Below are 17,991 nucleotides of genomic sequence, written 5' to 3'. Positions count from 1 at the left end.
TCTCGCGTTATTGCAGAAATTGCGCCAAGTGATTGATTGAATGCCTGAGTGTGGCCTTCTTTTGATGGTGGGGACATAAGCTACATTGGACTTGGACACCTGTGGCAATAAGCATAGATGCATACTGATTTTGTACTCTCATTTTCAACTTTGGACAGTGGTTTCAGGATGGCCATCGTTTTTGGACCAGGGATAACTAAACTGCATTCCACATTTCCACTTCAGAATTTCAAATACCTCCCCCTATGATAAATAAAGAGTGGGCAGAGCACAGGAGAGCCTAGGAAAGTAGGAATGTAGAGGCATTCATCATAATGATCTCTCTAGTGTGTGTATGCGTACCAATAGTTTGTGGATTGGGATACATTGATTTTTAGTCATGATTGAAAATAGGAAAATACTATCATGTGTAACTTTATGATATGCAAATGAATTGTGACCTAATCAAAAAATAAAAAAAGAAAAGAAGGAAAATGAATGACCACACACACGAGTCTTTGTATGTACTTCTAAAAGAGTAAATGCCTTTTTCTTCTAGAATTTTTATTAGATGTTTTCTGTTCCTCTTATTGTCTAAGTATACAGCCAGTGGGCATATATACTCTTTACTTTCATTTCACAAACTGCCCATGAATTATAAGTAATTGTCTTACTAGTAACAAAAGTATATACATGTTTACCAGTAAAAAAGTACAAGCTCACCTTAATACCTTATATGTATGTACACATTTACTAGTAAAAAAAAGTATAAGCTCACCTTATATGAATTATTGTCCATTGAATTTGTAGGGATGACAAATTTTTCTCATTTTGCTGTGAATGGGACGGGGATGCAGATTATTTTTTCCCTCACAGGGACGAGGAGAGCGTTCACCACCCCACACCGATCTCTGTTCCGTTGAATCTCCACTAATATATATATATATATATATATATATATATTATTGATGGAATATGATGTAACCGTTTATGGTCACGTACCAATTTTTGTGATGTATCAATTTTTTTTGGCTAAGTACCTCGTCATTTGACCTGCTCCCAGGTGGACTGTGACTCAGAGGATGATGGAGCTCCCTGGTGGCTAACTGTCTGGTGATGAGCTACTTAGTGGCGAACTCCCTGGTGGTGAGCTACTTGGTGACGAGCTCCCTGGTGGAGAACTACTTGGTGACGAGCTCCCTGGTGGAGAACTACTTGGTGACGAGCTCCCTGGTGGAGAACTGCCTGGTGACGAGCTCCCTGGTGGAGAACTGCCTGGTGACGAGCTCCCTGGTGGAGAGTTACTTGGTGATGAGCTCCCTGGTGGAGAACTGCCTGGTGACGAGCTCCCTAGTGGAGAGCTACTTGGTGACGAGCTCCCTAGTGGAGAACTGCCTAGTGGCGAGCTCCCTGGTGGAGAGCTACTCGGTGACGAGCTCCCTGGTGGAGAGCTACTTAGTGACGAGCTCCCTGGTGGAGAACTGCCCGGGTGGACTTGTCATTTGACTTGCTCCTAGGCGGCCTGTAACTCAGAGGGTGGTGGAGCTCCTTGGTGTAGCGCAACTCGACTGCCCTCTGCATGAGGTGATTTCCTCTCCTTTGTAGGTGGCGGGAGCTGACGGACCTGCGAGAACTCCATCCTTTCCTCCTCTTTGTAGGCGGCGGGAGCTGAGGGACTTGTGAGAACTGAATCAGAGGACCCGGGGGTGTTTACCCAGTGGGGACTCTCTGATGCCTAAGTTAGCATTCTGATTGCAGAGAGCTTGGAGAGAAATGAGAGAGCTAGAGAGTAGGGATTACCTCCATTTTTCCATTCCCTCCCCCTTGGCTTTGGGGGTCGGAGTCCTTATATAGTGGTGCCCAGTCACATCAGGCGTAACCGCCACTGCCCAAGCCATTACTGCTAGGACTGAGGTGACAGGTGCAGGCTGCTGCTACAGGGTATGGCCTCGTCAAGCGTGCCATGCTTTTCAGAGACAACAGGCACGATGCCGCCTGGCAAGAGATGTGGGCGCTGCCACCAGATCTGTAAGGTACGGTTGTTAGGCAGGAGATCTTCCTGCGATATGCCAAACTACTCTTGTACCGAACTACCCTACAAGTGGCAAGCTGTCCGGGGGAGCTATGTCGAGCTCTGCCGAGCTACCTGGCTCCTTGGCGAGCTCTTTGGTGAGCTACCGAGCTCCTTGGCGAGCTCCTTGGTGAGCTACCAAGCTCGTGGGGTATGCATGCTGAGTTTATTGGTGGGCGTCTTATGGGTTGCCAGGTCGACCAGGTCGGGTCGTGTGCCAGGCTGATCCAGGTCGGCTAGGTCGGCCAGGTCGGATCATGTGCCGGGCTGATCCAGGTTGGCTAGGTTGGCCTGGTTGGATCATGTGCCAGGCTAATCCAGGTCGGCCAGGTCGTGCAGGCTGCGCAGGCCGCGCCAGGCAGTGCGCAGGCCGCGTGTAGGCCACACGCCAAGCAGCGTGCAGGCCACGTACAGGTTGTGAGCCAAGCAGCGCCAAGCCGGCCAGGCCGGTGCCCGAGTGGGACACCAACTTGGTAAGTTGTTGCCTGGGGGTCACCTAATTGTCACGAGGTGCCATGTGTCGCAATTTCACTGAAAGGCCAAATCTGCCCTCATCAAAATATGTTCCCAATACAGTGGGATGTGACATTGAGGTTGGTGTAAGGAGCAGATCACAATTCGTATGCATTCCGCCATATGAAACTAGGTTCCACCAGGTACTACCAAAGTTCAGGGCTGAGGTTTTTTCGCTTGTCATGTACACCGACTTTTTTGTTTATGTTAGGACGTCTCTAGGAAGCAATGTGTATAAGTAAACAAAATGGAATGAAAAAACGGGATTGATGTAGCTGATTCCATATAGTTGAGACAATGTTTAAAAGATAATGAGGATGACAGATCGGGGGTTTTTCAGTCATGTTGATGGTTCCTAACTATGATTCTATCTTTCCACTATGTCAAGCTTTTCTTGCTCAATTCATCCAAAAACTTAGATCAAGTGGTTAGATTTTTGGTAGAAGCTTGACAAATGCACATTCTTACCAACACCGACCAAATTCATTGATGTCACTCTAGAAGCAAACACCATTTTTAATGATCCATTTGTTTATCACAAATGGTTTTTGATGATGCGCAATCCAGTCGGTCTTAGCTGTCAACGACCTTGCCTCTGAACCGACGCCAATTGATGATGCGCGATCCGGCCGGTCTTAGCTATCAACGACCTTGCCTCTGAACTGAGTAGCAGGGAACCTGAAACGGAGGAGATGAGGAAGCTCCGGGGAGAACCCGGTGTAAAGGCTCCGAAGCTTAAGTTAGAATCCTTCAAAGCCAAGATAAAACCAGATAGCGCAAAGTTTACATACCTCCTCTTTGAGGGGGTGGAGAGCCTTTTATAACCACCTCGCACACTCACTCCTAGACTTCTGTCAGGTCGGGAATGATTACTTTCGTGCTTCTGCCAATTCGAGCGTCATTGCCTCTACTGGGGCAGAACCGTCACTGCTCTTTTTGTCGGATCCGTCTCTGTAACTGGAGATGGCGGTGGTAGGTGACGGTGGCAGGTGGCCGTTGAAGTTCGGCCGTCAAACGTCAGATCCCAAGTCAGTCAGGTGTGCCGCCCCTGGATACGGACTCCTTCGGTGTCAGGTACGGTGTGGTTTGTCCAGTTCAATGCTCAGGATGCGAAGCCCGAGATGCCCCAGGATGCGGAGCCCGAGGTGCCGAACTATTAGCCAGAAGATCTGCCCAGGGAGCCCGAGATGGTCCCTCCAATGCAGGAACCGGCAGGGGGCCCTTATGCTGAGACTACCTACACAGGGGCTCCTACATACTCCGGTGCTCCTGCTTACTCCGGGTCTTCTCATACACGAGCTAGGCCCTCGGGCTCGGGGGCCCCGGGGGATTTCAGGAGTGTGCTGTCGCCGACCCATGCTCTTCAAAAGAGTAAGGAGGCTATTTTCCCCGAGGAGGTCGCAGCGTGGACTGATCTTCGTTTGCATCAAGTGGCCTGCCGTGCCGTTACCCATGCCATGATAGTAAGTGTTCTCCCTTTTTTAGAGCTTTTTGGCTTTTGTTTTGTTGGTTCTTTTGATCACTCGGTCCCTTTTGGTAGGTGAATTCTTCTATTCACACCTTGGCGGCTCAGGCTGAGAGGAGCTCGAGGCAGGCGCGAGCTGCCAAAGAGGCTCGCCGCGCTGCCGAGGAGGCTGCTCGTGCTGCCGAAGAGACTGCTCGTGCTGCCGAAGAGACTGCTCGTTTTTCACGGATCAGGCAGGCGAGGTCTCAGAGAGATGCCGAGGCCATGGGAGTAGTGGTGAAGCACATGGCTGACTTGAGGCTGGATCTGCAGCATCAGGTCAAGTATCTTCAGGAGGACATCAGGGAGAGGACGCAGATCTTTTCTCAAGGTATTGAAGATGCCAAGAAGAAGGCCATCGATGAGTACATTGCTTCGTCGGGCTTTGATGATCTGATGGTGGATTCATATAAAAGGGGTTTTAAACTAAGCCGGTGGATGATCCGGAATACATACCCCGAGCTCGATGTTAGCGCCATATCCACTTCGCGCATAACTCAGGAGATGGCCAATGCTACTGACGTCGAGCCAGACTCCGAAGGCGAGGCAGGGCCTTCGGGTATTGTTGAAGTGCCTTCCGATGATGAAGAAATAGCTCCGGGCTTGTAAATTTATTTATTTTTTTTATGTACTACTTTACTTTTGAAATGGAATGACTTTTGCTTAAGTGCTGGTTGTTCTTTCTCCCGAACTAAGCATATTTGCTGAACTAATCATACGTCCGATCTGTTTCCTGTCCGGGCTACCGCACTTGCGTGGCCTGTTTTGGTGGTGATTTTATCCACTTTGCTTGGTGGTCTATAGGTAGTATCGCCTTAGGTTGACAATGTTCCATGCTCGGGGTACTTGTTTTCCCTATAAGGTTTCGAGCTCGTATGCCCCCCCGAGTGCTTTCTTAACTCTGTAGGGTCCTTCCCAATTTGGTCTGAGTTTTCCTACGTCGGGTTCGGGTACCATGATCTTACGGAGAACCAGGTTGCCGACGCAGAAGCTCCTCTTCTTTACTCTGGCGTTATAGTACCGAGCTACCTTTTTTTGGTAGGCCGCAGTTCGGATGTGCGCGAGGTCTCTCACCTCGTCCAGTGGTGTGTAACTCGTCTTTGTTTGTCTGCTCGTCGTATGCTTCTAGTCGCAGCGTAGGTACTTCGATTTCCGTCGGAATTACCGCTTCGGTGCCGTAGGTGAGGTTAAAGGGGGTCTCTCCTGTGGCGGTTTTTTCTATGGTTCGGTGAGCCCATAGAACACTTGGTAGCTCGTCCGCCCATAACCCTTTAGCTCGGTCTTGTCGTGCTTTCAGTCCGCGGAGGATGGCTCTGTTCATTACTTCTGTTTGACCGTTTGCCTGCAGGTGTGCGACCGACGTGAAGTTCTGACTAATTCTCATACTTTGGCACCATTCTTGGAACTTGATATCCTCGAACTGTTTGCCATTATCGGAGATCAGTATCCGGGGTAGCTCGAAATGACATACTATGTTCTTCCAAAAGAAGTTCTGTATGTTTCGGACTGTAACGGTTGCCAGAGGTTCAACTTCTATCCACTTTGTGAAGTAATCTATTGCCACCACTAGGAATTTTCTCCCACCTGTTGCTAGCGGGAATGGCCCCAGAAGGTCGATGCCCCATTGTGCAAAGGGCCATGGACTGGTGAGGTACTTGAGGTCGGCAGCAGACTGATGGTGGATATTGGCATGCTTCTGACACTTGTCGCATTTTCTGACGAGCTCGACGACCTCTGTCTTCATCGTTGGCCAGTAGTATCCTTATCGAAGTGCCTTTTGAGCGAGGGCTCTGCCCCCCAGGTGTCCACCGCACATGCCTTCATGAGTGTCACGGAGTACGAGCTCGGCTTCGGCAGGTCGCAAGCATCGCAGGTAGGGGAGCGTGTAGGATCGTCGGTACAACCGTTCGTCTATTATGACGTATTTGGCTGCCTGGCGCTGCACCCTCTTGGCTGCATTGCGGTCCGCAGGGAGGGTTCCATCTAGCAGGAAGCTCGTGAGTGGGTCGATCTAGCTCGGCTCTGCTTCAAAGACGGGAGCGACCTCTTCTGCCCCATCGAGAATGCTGGGCCGAGGTAAGTCCTCTATGTACATGGTTCTCATGGCGTTGTGACTCGTGCTGGCTAGCCGGGACAGGGCGTCGGCCTCAGTGTTCTCTGACCTCAGGATTTGCCTGATGAATTGTGACTGGAAGTTGAGCAGAGCCTCCTTTATTTTTGCCAAGTATGCAATCATAGTGAACTCGCGTGCTTCGTACTCGCCTGTAACTTGGTTAACCACGAGCTGGGAATCACTACAGATAACTACGTGTTTTGCTCCGACCTTGTGTGCTAGGTTCAGCCCGGCTATCAGCGCCTCGTACTCCGCCTCGTTGTTGGATGCCGCGAACTCAAAGCGTAGTGCGTATTCCAACTTTGTTCCGCTCGGGCCGCGTAGCACTATTCCAGCCCCGCTGCCCTGCTGGTTCGAGGAGCCATCTACGTGAAGGATCCAAGGCTCCTCATCCCAGTTCACGTTTGGTCTAACCAGGAGAGATGCTACACTAGCTGCTACTTCACGGGGTTCAAACTCTATTGGCTTGGGAGCTCCGAGCTCGCCCGAACTAGGGATCTCGGGCTCGACCGGCTCAGGGGCTTCGAGGCTAAACGTGCACTCGGCGATAAAAGCTGCTAAGGCTTGGGCCTTAATAGCAGTTCTTGGCTTGTACTGGAGGTCGTACTCGCTGAGTTCGATGGCCCATTTCGTCAGTCGACCGGAAACCTCGGGTTTGAGTAAAACTTGCCTCAGAGGTTTGTCAGTCAGGACGATGACGGTGTGAGCCTGGAAGTACGGGCGGAGTTTCCGAGCTGCTATCACCAGTGCGTATGCTAACTTTTCTATCTGTGGGTACCTTGTCTCTGCTCCCTACAAAATTTTACTAACATAATAGATGGGTCGCTGGACCCGGTCTGTTTCTTTTATTAGTACCGAACTGACCACCTCGTCGCTTGCCGAGAGGTACAGTTCTAAGACCTCGCCCTCCTCGGGTCGGGCTAAGGTTGGCACACTAGCGAGGTAACCTTTTAACTCGTCAAACGCGAGCTGGCAGTCTTGGGTCCACTCGAACCCTTTGCCTTTGATTGCTTTGAAGAAAGGTAGGCAGCGGTCTGCTGATTTGGACATGAAGCGGCTTAGAGCGGCTATGCGGCCATTTAGCCTCTGAACTTCTTTTACTTTCCGGGGTGGTCTCATATCTAGGATGGCTTTTATCTTGTCCGGGTTGGCCTCAATACCGCGCCGATTGACAATGTAGCTTAGGAATTTGCCCGAGGTGACACCGAAGACACATTTGTTGGGGTTCAATTTCATGCTAAACTAACACAGGATTTGGAAGACAGAATCTAAGGGCATGACCTTGTAGCTGTACAAGCTGAACTCGGTTATGAAGTTGTTTTTTCCTCATCGGACCGGTCCATCCGGATTTGGTTGTAGCCCGAGTAGGTGTCCAGGAAGCTTAGCAACTCATGTCCCGAGGTCGCGTCCACTAGGTGGTCAATTCTGAGGAGGGGGAAGCAATCTTTCAGGCAATCTCGGTTTAGGTCGGTGTAGTCAACGCACATGCGTCACTTGCCGTTCGCCTTTTTACCAGCACTGGGTTGGCCACCCAGCTCGGGTAATGGACTTCCCTTATGAAGTCTGCTGCGTGGAGCTTCTCGACCTCCTCGTCGACCGCCCTCCAGCGCTCTGGGACTAAGTTGCATTTCTTCTGTCTAACGGGTCTGACTACAGGGTCAGTATTAAGTTTGTGAGTTATCAGGCCGGGGCTAATGCCGGCATGTTGGCCACGGACCAGGAAAAAATATCTAAATTTTAAAGTAAAAAACTCACCAGTTCGGTTCGTAGGGGTTCCTCGACGGAAGCACCGATCTGAAGTGTGCGAGCTGGGTCCGTAGCCGAAGTCGGGACTGCGACCGTTTCCTCTGTGGGCGAAGCTCGTTCCTCGCCTTGCTTCGCAGGCCACCCCAGTTCGAGGTCGTCGACCACCTTGGTTTTTCCCTTCAGGGCGGCAACATAACACTTGCGGGACTCGAGCTGGTCGCCCGCGCTACCCCCACACCGAAGTCCGTAGGGAACTTCATGGCCAAATAGTAGGTGGAGACCACCGCCCGTAGGATATGCGTGATTGGCCGCCCTATTATGGCATTGTATGGGGAGGGGGTCGCGACCACCAGGAAATCATGGTTGAGTCTAACCGCACAAGGCCATGTGCCGACTTCCACAGGTACTGTTATTTTTTCGAGGGGCCTAACTTCCTCTCCGCTGAAACCCACCAGAGGAGTGTTCGCGGGCTTCAGCTCGCTCCTCTGTAACTGTAGCTGGTCAAATGCTGATTTAAAGAGGATGTCCGCTGAGCTGCCCGAATCTACGAGTACGCGTCTGACCTCGAAGTCGTTGATCCTTAGTTTAATGACAAGCGCGTCATCGTGGGGGTAGTGGACCCCTCGCGCGTCGTCCTCCGTGAAGAAGATTGGTTCTTCGGTCTTTGGTCTTTTTGCGGGGTTTCGTTCCTCGAGGGCCGCTTCGCGAACTGAAGTCCGGGCTGCAACCGAGGTACACCCTGCTACCACCAAACCTCCCACAATTACATGGATGATTCCCCGAACTGGCCTCTCTTCTGGAGGCTATCGCTGCAACGGTTCAGCAGGTCTGCTGCTAGATTCGGGGGCATCCTTTTCGTGCTCCCCTTGCCGACCTGCCTTATTGTTATTATTGTTGTGCTGTACAAAATTTCTTAAGTATCCGCAATGGATGAGCCCCTCTATCTCGTCTCGGAGATTATTACACTGCTCGGTACTATGACCATGGTCTCTATGGAAACTACAATACAAATTCTTATTTCTCTCGTTTGGATTTCCCTTTAGGCGAGGTGGGCACTTCACGTATGGGGCGTCCTTGATCGTCATTAAGATCTCGGTTCGCCTTGTGTTTAACGGCGTGTAATCCATCCGAACTGCTAGGGGAGCTCGGAATGACTGGTTTGGCTTTGGCTCCCGGGCCGGGTTTTTCTTGTCGACTGGGTTGGAGGGCTTGCCTTCCCTCTTTCTTTTCTCGTTCCCGCCTTCGGTTCCTTGGTTGATTTCTTCCTCTGTCCTCATGAACTTGTTCGCGAGCTTGATGAATTCGGCCACGGTTGCGAGCAGGTTAGCTACCATGTGCCATTTGAACTCTTTGTGCGTTACCCCTCTTTTAGCCGCCGTGAGCTACACCGCGGGGTCCAACCGCGGTATGCAAACATGCTTCATTGAATCGCTTGATGTAGCCCCGGATGGATTCTCCTTCCCTTTGGACTACTCCGAAGATGCTTTCCTCTGTTCTGGGGCACCGTTTGCTGGTGACAAAGTGTGCGGTGAAGACCTGCACGAACTGGGCCCAGCACTTTATCGACCCGGGGGCTAGGTTCCTGTACCAAGCACGGGCTACCCCCCTGAAGGTGGTGGTGAAGGCCACGCACATGCACGATTCGCTGGCCCTGGCGAGGTGCATTTGGGACTGGAAAGTGTCAACGTGGTCGTTGGGGTCGAAGGACCCGTCATACTTGTCCAGAGGTGGGAGCTTGAAATCTCTGGGCAAGGGGACCGCCAGGAGTTCTGATGCAAGGGGGGAAGGAACCGAGAGAATCGGGGTAGCTCCTACCTCGTCCGAGCTCGTCTCTTCTTTGCCTCTGAACTCTGACAAGACACGGGTGGTGGTTCGGCGACTTCGCCGGCACCTTCGTTGTTGAGTGGGCCTTGTACGGGCGCTGCTGGCCTCTGTGTTGCCGAGCTCGATGGGCCCGGAATGCTGGTAGTCTGCTGCCAGGGCGCCGAATCGATTTTCCGTGAGCGGGAACTCGGGCTTGGAGTGCCGAGGTGCCGATCTTGCAGGCGAGGTTCCCGCCCCGCCTGCGAGCTGCGAGGCGGGGATGATTTTTCTCTCTCTTCAGCCTGGGGACGAGGCCTGGCTGTTAGGAGGGTTCTGGGGCCGGGAGGCCTTTCCTTGGTGGGGGCGTCCATCCTACGGGGAGACCTTAACTGGCCTCGGAGCAGGGTGCCGAGGTGGAAGTAGTGGTTGATTCAGCGGCAGTTGGGGGAACTGATGTTGATAGTGATACTGGGAGATGTTGTGCAGTACTTGGTGCTGGTGAAGCTGGTGTTGTTGGAACTGTTGCATTTGGGCTTGCATTGTCCGCATGCACTACATCAGGTTGTCCAACCGGCTTTGGCTGGCTGCCAGGGGGACGGCAGTCAGTTCAGTAAAGGTTGTCTCAATAGGGAGAGGAAAGGGGATGCTCGTGGCAGGAAGGTTTACGAGCACCAGTGCTTGTGGCGCATTCAAGCTGGGGATCCCATCCACCGAAAGGGGGATGGTGAACTGTCCAACGCACACCACGGGGACTTGAAGTTGTTCCCCGGTGGTGTTTGTCTCCATGCCACGTCTGGAGTTGCTGGAAGAGGCCATGAGTGTTGGGTTTTTTGAAGAAAAGGAGTTATGAGAGTTTGGAGGGAGGCTTTTTGAAGCGTTTCCCACAGACGACGCCAATTGATGATGCGCAATCCGGCCGGTCTTAGCTGTCAACGACCTTGCCTCTGAACCGGCACCAATTGATGATAAGCAATCCGGCCAGTCATAGCTGTCAACGGCCTTGCCTCTGAACTGAGTAGTAGGGAACCTAAAATGGAGGAGATGAGGAAGCTCCGGGGAGAACCCAGTGTAAAGGCTCCGAAGCTTATGTTAGAATCCTTCAAAGGCAAGATAAAACCAAATAGCGCAAAGTTTGTATACCTCCTCTTTGGGGGGGTGGAGAGCCTTTTATAACCACCTCGCGCACTCACTCCTAGACTTCTGTCAGGTCAGGAATGATTACTTCCGTGCTTCTGCTAGTTCGGGCGTCATTGCCTCTGCTGGGGCAGAACCGTCACTGCTCTTTTTGTTAGAGCCGTCTCTGTAACTGGAGATGGCGGTGGTAGGTGACGGTGGCAGGTGGCCGTTGAAGTGCGGCCGTCAAGCGTCAGATCCCAAGTCAGTCAGGTGCGCCGCCCCTGGATACGGACTCCTTCGGTGTCAGGTACGGTGTGGTTCGTCCAGTTCAATGCTCTGGAGGCGAAGTGCCTGGAGCGGTGCGTGAGGTGAAGTCTTGAGTTCGGATAGGGGGGTGTCCCGAACTGTCATGAGACGGGCCAGTTCGGGTCTCTGCTTTGTGTGACTCGGGGCCAAAGGGAGAGTTCGGGCTCCTCGTAGGGAGTTCGAGCTCTAAGTAGGGAGTTCGGGCCGTTGGTTTCTCCCTTTTGGTATTTTGTACCCTCGGTATGTTGTTTTAAGTGCCGAGCTGCTTGTTTTTTACCACATGGCGTGATTTGCGAGGTCGGGCCAAATCTTCCTTCATCTACCCAAAAAAAAACATAAGTTTTGAAATAAAACGTCCAATGCACGGATTCAGAAGTTAAAAAAAAAAGAGATCAAAAGCATTAAAATTTTATTAAAAATATATAGATATTGACACTCAACAATGAATCAAACATACATTTACATTAAAATATGATTGACTTTTCAATGCAAAGTCTAATACAAAAACGTTTTAAGCACGAATTCATTTTATTTTTAGCTTATCTTCTGTTCTATGTCTAGCCAGTGTTTTTTCCGTGTGCTGGTGTGCGCGGAATTACAGACCATACCAGTGCCATCCCCCCAATCATCCGGGTGTTTGAATAATTGCTTCTATAAAAAATGGCTTTGCTTTTGTGGATGCGGATGATATACTATTGCCAAAAGAGAAGTTGCCGAGGGATTCTCAAAAGGTTCACCAAGACAAAGAAAGGCTTCAAGGGAACATTTGTGATGGGATCTAAAAGGTTGACCTTTTCTTTGTGGAAGATAAGTTTGAATAACATGTTGCGTAGAAAATATGCCAACATCCATTAACGCAGCCTTAATCACATATACGTGCGCGCACAGAACCTTTACAGTGGTTGGTGTCATGAGCATCAGCACCACATGATTTGTCTTTCGGTTTAGGCATTTCAGCAACAGTTGTGCACGCAGAAATGGGCTGCGCACATTGGAAACCTCTCTGGATTGCCACTAACATGAGTAGGAATAAGTGGGATATTCCTTTGCACGATTGACAATGATGTTTGACTGTATGATATCCATTTGTCCTGCACTAACCTTTCATCTTAAATGTTAGCAACTCCAAAATCATTAGTTAATGTCTTCCAACAAGAAAAAAATCCAAAACCCATCACTTACTAGGTCCCATCCATGATTCTTCTTATCATCAGTGCTTTTTGGTGATCCATAACCAATTAACCATAACCATCTGATCTGTCAACCTGCTTGCCTTCTTACCTCTTACCCATTTGATGGGTCTGGGCCTCTGGGGAACCTTAACTTGCCACCTGTACTAGTTAAGGCAAGTCATCGTTGAATTACAAAAGAAACCTTAACCATTTCTCCATCATCCAATCAAATCCATAAAAGAGGGTAGCTATAAATCTATAATGCACAATACGTGATGACCCATCTACTCTGCGTTAAAAGGCTTTGATGGATCCAGGATAAAAATACTTCTTTTGATCAAATCAGTATCTATGGTCTATAGATGATTTCACGACCATGTGCTTCTGAACTTTACCTTTTACCACTTTATGACCTGTCACTCACTTTTGTCCTCTGCATCTTTTTTCCTCTCCTTCCCACTTCCCAGGCCTTAGAGCACACACAGAGACTCAATTCAAAGCCTCAAGGGCTCAAACACTAATTCTCACTCTCTACTCCCAAGTCCCACCCTCTCTCTCTCTCTCTCCCTCACACAAACACAGGCTTTTTCTGTAAACGAGGACAGAGCATTCACCCGATGAGCCAGGATCCTTGGCTCGAGGACATTCCAGCTGAGCCAAGCCCGACCTGGAACACATGGTCAATCAGCCCAAGCCAAGCTGGGCAAGGCTCAGCTCATCAGCCCTCGTTGACATCTCCAACAACCTCCACCCCCACCATGAACATCAGCATTGAAGATCTTGAGTGCCATTCGAACGACCATCAGACCTACCTTGTCACCTTCTTCAATGACCAAATCCATACCACCCTCACCCACGTACCCTCCACTGTTGAAGGTTGGATCACTGATGTTCAACGCACCCACCAAGCCAACCTCACCCATTTCATTGTCGGGCTCGACGTCGAATGGCGACCAAGCTTCAATCGCACCATCGAGAACAAGGTGGCCATCTTACAGCTCTGCGTCGATCGCAAGTGTTTGATATTTCAACTCCTTTACGCGGATCACATACCCATGTCTCTCATTGATTTTCTCAACAACCCCAACTTCAGTTTTGTCGGGGTGGGCATCAATGAAGATGTCGAGAAGCTTTTAGAGGATTACGAGATTAATGTCTCCAATACTGTTGATCTTCGAGGGTTAGCCGTGAAGAAGTTGGGTAAACCAGAGCTGAAGAACTCTGGGTTAAAAGATTTGACCAGGGAGGTTCTTGGAAAAGAAATGGAGAAGCCAAGAAGGGTTACCATGAGTAGGTGGGATACGGAGTGGCTCAGTTATGATCAAGTGCAGTATGCTTGTCTTGATGCTTTTCTTTCCTCTGAGATCGGAAGAAACTTGATTTTGAAGAATTGAGAGGTTCACTGTGGAGCATGAAGATCTGGGTTTTTGTTTTTTACTTGAATTGGAAGATCTGCTTTGTGGGGTATACTGGATTGAACCACTGGAACATGATTTGCGTTTTGTTTTTCCTGGGTATATTTGGTGGTGTATACTAGGTTGAACCACTGGAACATGATCTGGGTTTTTGTTTTTCTTGGATTGGGGCATATATGTGATTATGTGGTGGTGTATACACGGTTGAATCACTGGAACATGATTTGAGTTTTTGTATTTCTTGGATTTGAACTTATTTTTGTGTTTTGAGCTATTGTTATGGTCTAGCTAAAATCCGTATTGATTTTCCCTTTGTTTTAAACCTTTTAATGAGATGAATCTTCTGCTCTTCTTTTAATTAATGGTGTTTGGCAGCCTTAGTATGGATCCATGTTGTTGAGCTTCAAAATAGAATAAAGTTGAACCAAATTTTAATTTTTAACAGTTATTACTTTGGATTATTGGATCAAGTTCCCAATGGCTCTGTTTGAACCTTGGAAATATTCAGAATACATTTCTGACTTCAAATTGAAGTTTTAATGGCTTTGTTGATTGAGACTCATAATAGGTCTAAGATGAAGCAGATTTTAACAGTGGTTATTTTGGAACAAGATTCCTAATGGATTCATGTAAACAGCCATCCTATTTCTGCTTTGTCAAGTGATCATCCCTCCCATCTAGACTGCTGAAATTTGTCTCTTTGCAGAAAGTGAAGAAGATAATGCATGTTTGGCTCCTATCATGTCAACAAGCAACCTCTTTAGTGAACCCTCCTTGATCCGCAGCAGGCCTGAGCATGTCTGCTTGAGACCCTGAACCGGCCTGGTTGTTGCTCAGGTGCCTGTTGAAGCAATCCCTGAACCGGCCTGAATCTCTGATACTCATCTCATCAACTGGGCAAATGGGTGCCTGTTGAAGCAGTCCCCTAGGCTGGCATTGGGTTATTTCCCACAGTTCAAACAAACAGACTATTAAAATTCATGGGTGTGATCATCTGTTGACTTGATTTTGAGCATAAACAACCTCTATGTGGCAACCATTCAGTGGCTTGTCTGCATTTTCTGTATTAAAAAACGTGTTAGTATTTCATTTACAACTTTCCTATGGATTCTCATTTGATGCTACCTCCACCAAAGAAAGAACAAAAATGGAGGAAAAGTCTTCCACTTGATATACGAATTCCATGTTCTCACACCTGTTCATGCTTCCAAACCATGGATAAAGACACCTTGGACTCTGGGTAACATCCATAGAAAACAGTAATTTGTTGTGTGAAGACTGGAGTGAAGGCGACTACTTTATTCTTAATTACTTTTGTCCTCTTTCATCTTAGATGTTAAAATTAAAAACAATTATTTTACTACTGAAAATATGTTGGGTTTGGAATCTACTTGGGAGTTGGGGCCTAATGGGCAAAAACAATTCGTTCAATGAATTGGGGTTGTGCATGCGTACAAGCATGAATTGTTTCTGCTTTCCACCAGGGGACAGAGGCATCTGAATGGACCAAAACCCTAAACTGTAGTCTATAGATTTTTCTTTAGGCTAAGCACCTGAACCCTAAACTGTAGTCTGTCAGAGTCCACGGTTTATTGAGTCCCAGCGAGGCGGCCAGGAGATTTCCTGCACCAGGGTTTTCAAACGTCAGACAAATGGAACCAAATAATTCTTCAATACTCATTTACATTCTGTTTTGCTGGAACCTTTACATTGTGGAGTCCAGATCTCCCTGAACAATTCCTTCTACACAACTTTCTCTACATCCAAACATATTATGATACATCAACATCATACATTATGAGTATTGCACATGTGTGAACAATTTAATAGATGTTTAAAGATGTTCGTTTCATTTACTTAATTTAGAAATTTAGTCATAAAAAAAGAAATTTGACCATCCAGCCAGCCGTGAAAAATAAATTTGGTTGATGATAACAAGAGTCAACTTCTTCATGTTTTCACTGACAAACCCTTTATCTTCACCAGCACCACGGTTTTTGTTCCCTACCAAAAAGGTGACATAAAATTCTTTTCAATGAGACATATTGTGATTTCAATTTCGAATTCAACCACTCCATGTAATCTAGTGAAACATGAAATTGATCCCTTTTAAAAGATTTATTAAGTAGGTGTTCTCTGTTCTACTAGGCTGCCACCACCCACCGTTCTATTCACCATTACGGCTTTCTATGAATTTCTACAACCCCACAACACATGATTGGTGAACTGGAGGAATATCAAATCCTCATTCCATTTTATTTCCCAAAACCACTGTTCCACCACCATAAACTTTTTGATATTTTCAAACAAACATAAAAAAATAAAATAAAAATAACCATCTTAATTTGCATTTTAAAAATAAAAAGAAGAAAAGATAATAACTTTGTAGAAAGAACAAATAGTTCAATATCGATCTCACTATCAAATCACAATGCTTGTACATTAACAATTTGATACTCCCAAGTTCTTTTTCCATTGTGTGAAATTGTAGATCTATAAGTCTAATCTAATTATTATTTATGAGTTTTGTTTCTATCTCCGTAAAAAAAGCGGTGACATATGAGAGACCAATTGAGAAAAATAAAAGGAAGTCTTCAACCAGATGGAGTTGGACGAGGATAAATTGTTCCTCCTATGGCACCATTACCCGATGGAGGAGAGGTAATAACTATCGAAACTAGTGGTATCGGTGGAGTAGATGGTGGTACCAATGGAGGCATGGAGGGAATTGGGAAAAAAGACGGGATTTATGGAACTCCTCACCCTCGTGTCTCTTCTGGGTAAATGATAAATCTGTTTAGACCATGGTTTTTAAAAATAAACTAGAAACAGAACCAGTCAAGGGACCGGTTTCCAGTTAAGCAGTTCAATCGTTTAGGTCGAACGGTTCGACCCGTGATGTCATAAATAAATTAAAATAAAAGATATATTTATAAATAATAAAAAGTAGCATAAAATTAAATAAGAAACAGAAAATAAAACTATCTAAATAAAAATAATACAGTACCAAACACAAAGAAAATATAAAAATAAAATACAGAAAAAACACAAATAAAAATTCAAAAAATACAAAATAAAACAGAAAATTGCAACAGATACAGAAAACAAAAACAGAAAATTGCAAATAAATACAAAAAATACAGAAAAATAAAACAGAAAATTGCAAAAAAAAGAAAAATAAAACAAAAATAAAGTGCAGATAAATACAGAAAATTGCAAAAAATATACAGAAAAAACATAGAAACAAAAACAGAAAAGTAAAACAAAAAAAGTGTAGATAAATACAGAAAAAATGCAGAAATTTGCAAATAAATACAGAAAAAAAACACAAACAAAAACAGCTAATAAATTTTCAGTGCACATCTAACATGAACTTTCCATGTTCTAATTTAACAAGCATGCCAAAGTAGATGAAAGATTCTACCCACACCAAAAAGTTATTGAAGCAATTGCATGATATTTATGTGCGCAATTTAACCATATGCTAAGATACTTAAATTTTCTAGGCATGTAATGAAGTGCAAAGAACAGGTGTAATAACTTTCTTCCCCCTCTTATCTCTTTCATCTACCCGTCAGGCCCTCATACGTTTGTAATAAATTATTTAAGTGCTTATAATTTAATAATGGATATGATACTGATCACACAGAATTGTGAAAGAGGATTCATGTAGCCAATCCCATGTAGTCGGGATAAGGCTTGGATGATGATGATGATATGATACCGAACACGATGGAATGGCAAAACAAGATTCATGTAGCCTACTACATATAGTTGGGACAAGTCTTAAACAATCATATGGCATTGAACAAGACAGAGTGGTATAACACAATTAATATAACCTAAGGGCATAGCCTTTGCTTAAAGGGAAGCAAGAAGCCTAATCTCTGTTCAGTGTGTAGTTGCTAGATGGTTCAAAGTTCCATATATAACGAGTCTAGTAGGTGATGGTGATGGTGTGAATCACATATCTTTAAGTTTTCTCCTTTATAATGAGAATAAGAACAGAGCGTTGCTCACGTGACACAGAAGTAGGATTTGATTATGATGAGACACTACTGATACCATAAACCTTGATTAATCCAGTCCTGAAAGCTATGGCTATTAATAGGGGTGTTCATGAAAAATCGAAAAATTGAAAAACTCAATAGAAATCGGAAAATCTGAACTGAAAAATCCAGTTAACTGAACCGATCAGCCAATATAAAAGAAACCGAAAATTCCACTTTCACAAATTTCTTAGCAGAATTGCC

The 17,991-nt window shown here is 46.6% G+C and overlaps 1 protein-coding gene across 1 annotated transcript; it reads left to right on the top strand.

Moving 5' to 3' along the window:
- Positions 1-12,397: 12,397 nt before the first annotated feature.
- On the top strand, positions 12,398-14,096 carry LOC104608864 (3'-5' exonuclease-like). The gene has a single exon (XM_010274978.3). It carries the CDS (start codon positions 12,941-12,943, stop codon positions 13,715-13,717), a length of 777 nt encoding a protein of 258 aa, XP_010273280.1. The 5' UTR covers positions 12,398-12,940; the 3' UTR covers positions 13,718-14,096.
- Positions 14,097-17,991: the final 3,895 nt, after the last annotated feature.

Source organism: Nelumbo nucifera, chromosome 7 (genome assembly GCF_055504915.1).
Source record: "Nelumbo nucifera cultivar China Antique chromosome 7, China Antique-T2T, whole genome shotgun sequence".
Lineage (NCBI taxonomy): Eukaryota > Viridiplantae > Streptophyta > Magnoliopsida > Proteales > Nelumbonaceae > Nelumbo > Nelumbo nucifera.
Note: the sequence above shows the minus strand (reverse complement) of the source record. Positions and strands in the feature narration are given on the sequence as shown.

What these genes read in the sequence shown, in the direction of transcription:
- LOC104608864 (XM_010274978.3), top strand. Translation starts at nt 12,941, where the DNA reads ATGAGCCAGGATCCTTGGCTCGAGGACATTCCAGCTGAGCCAAGCCCG.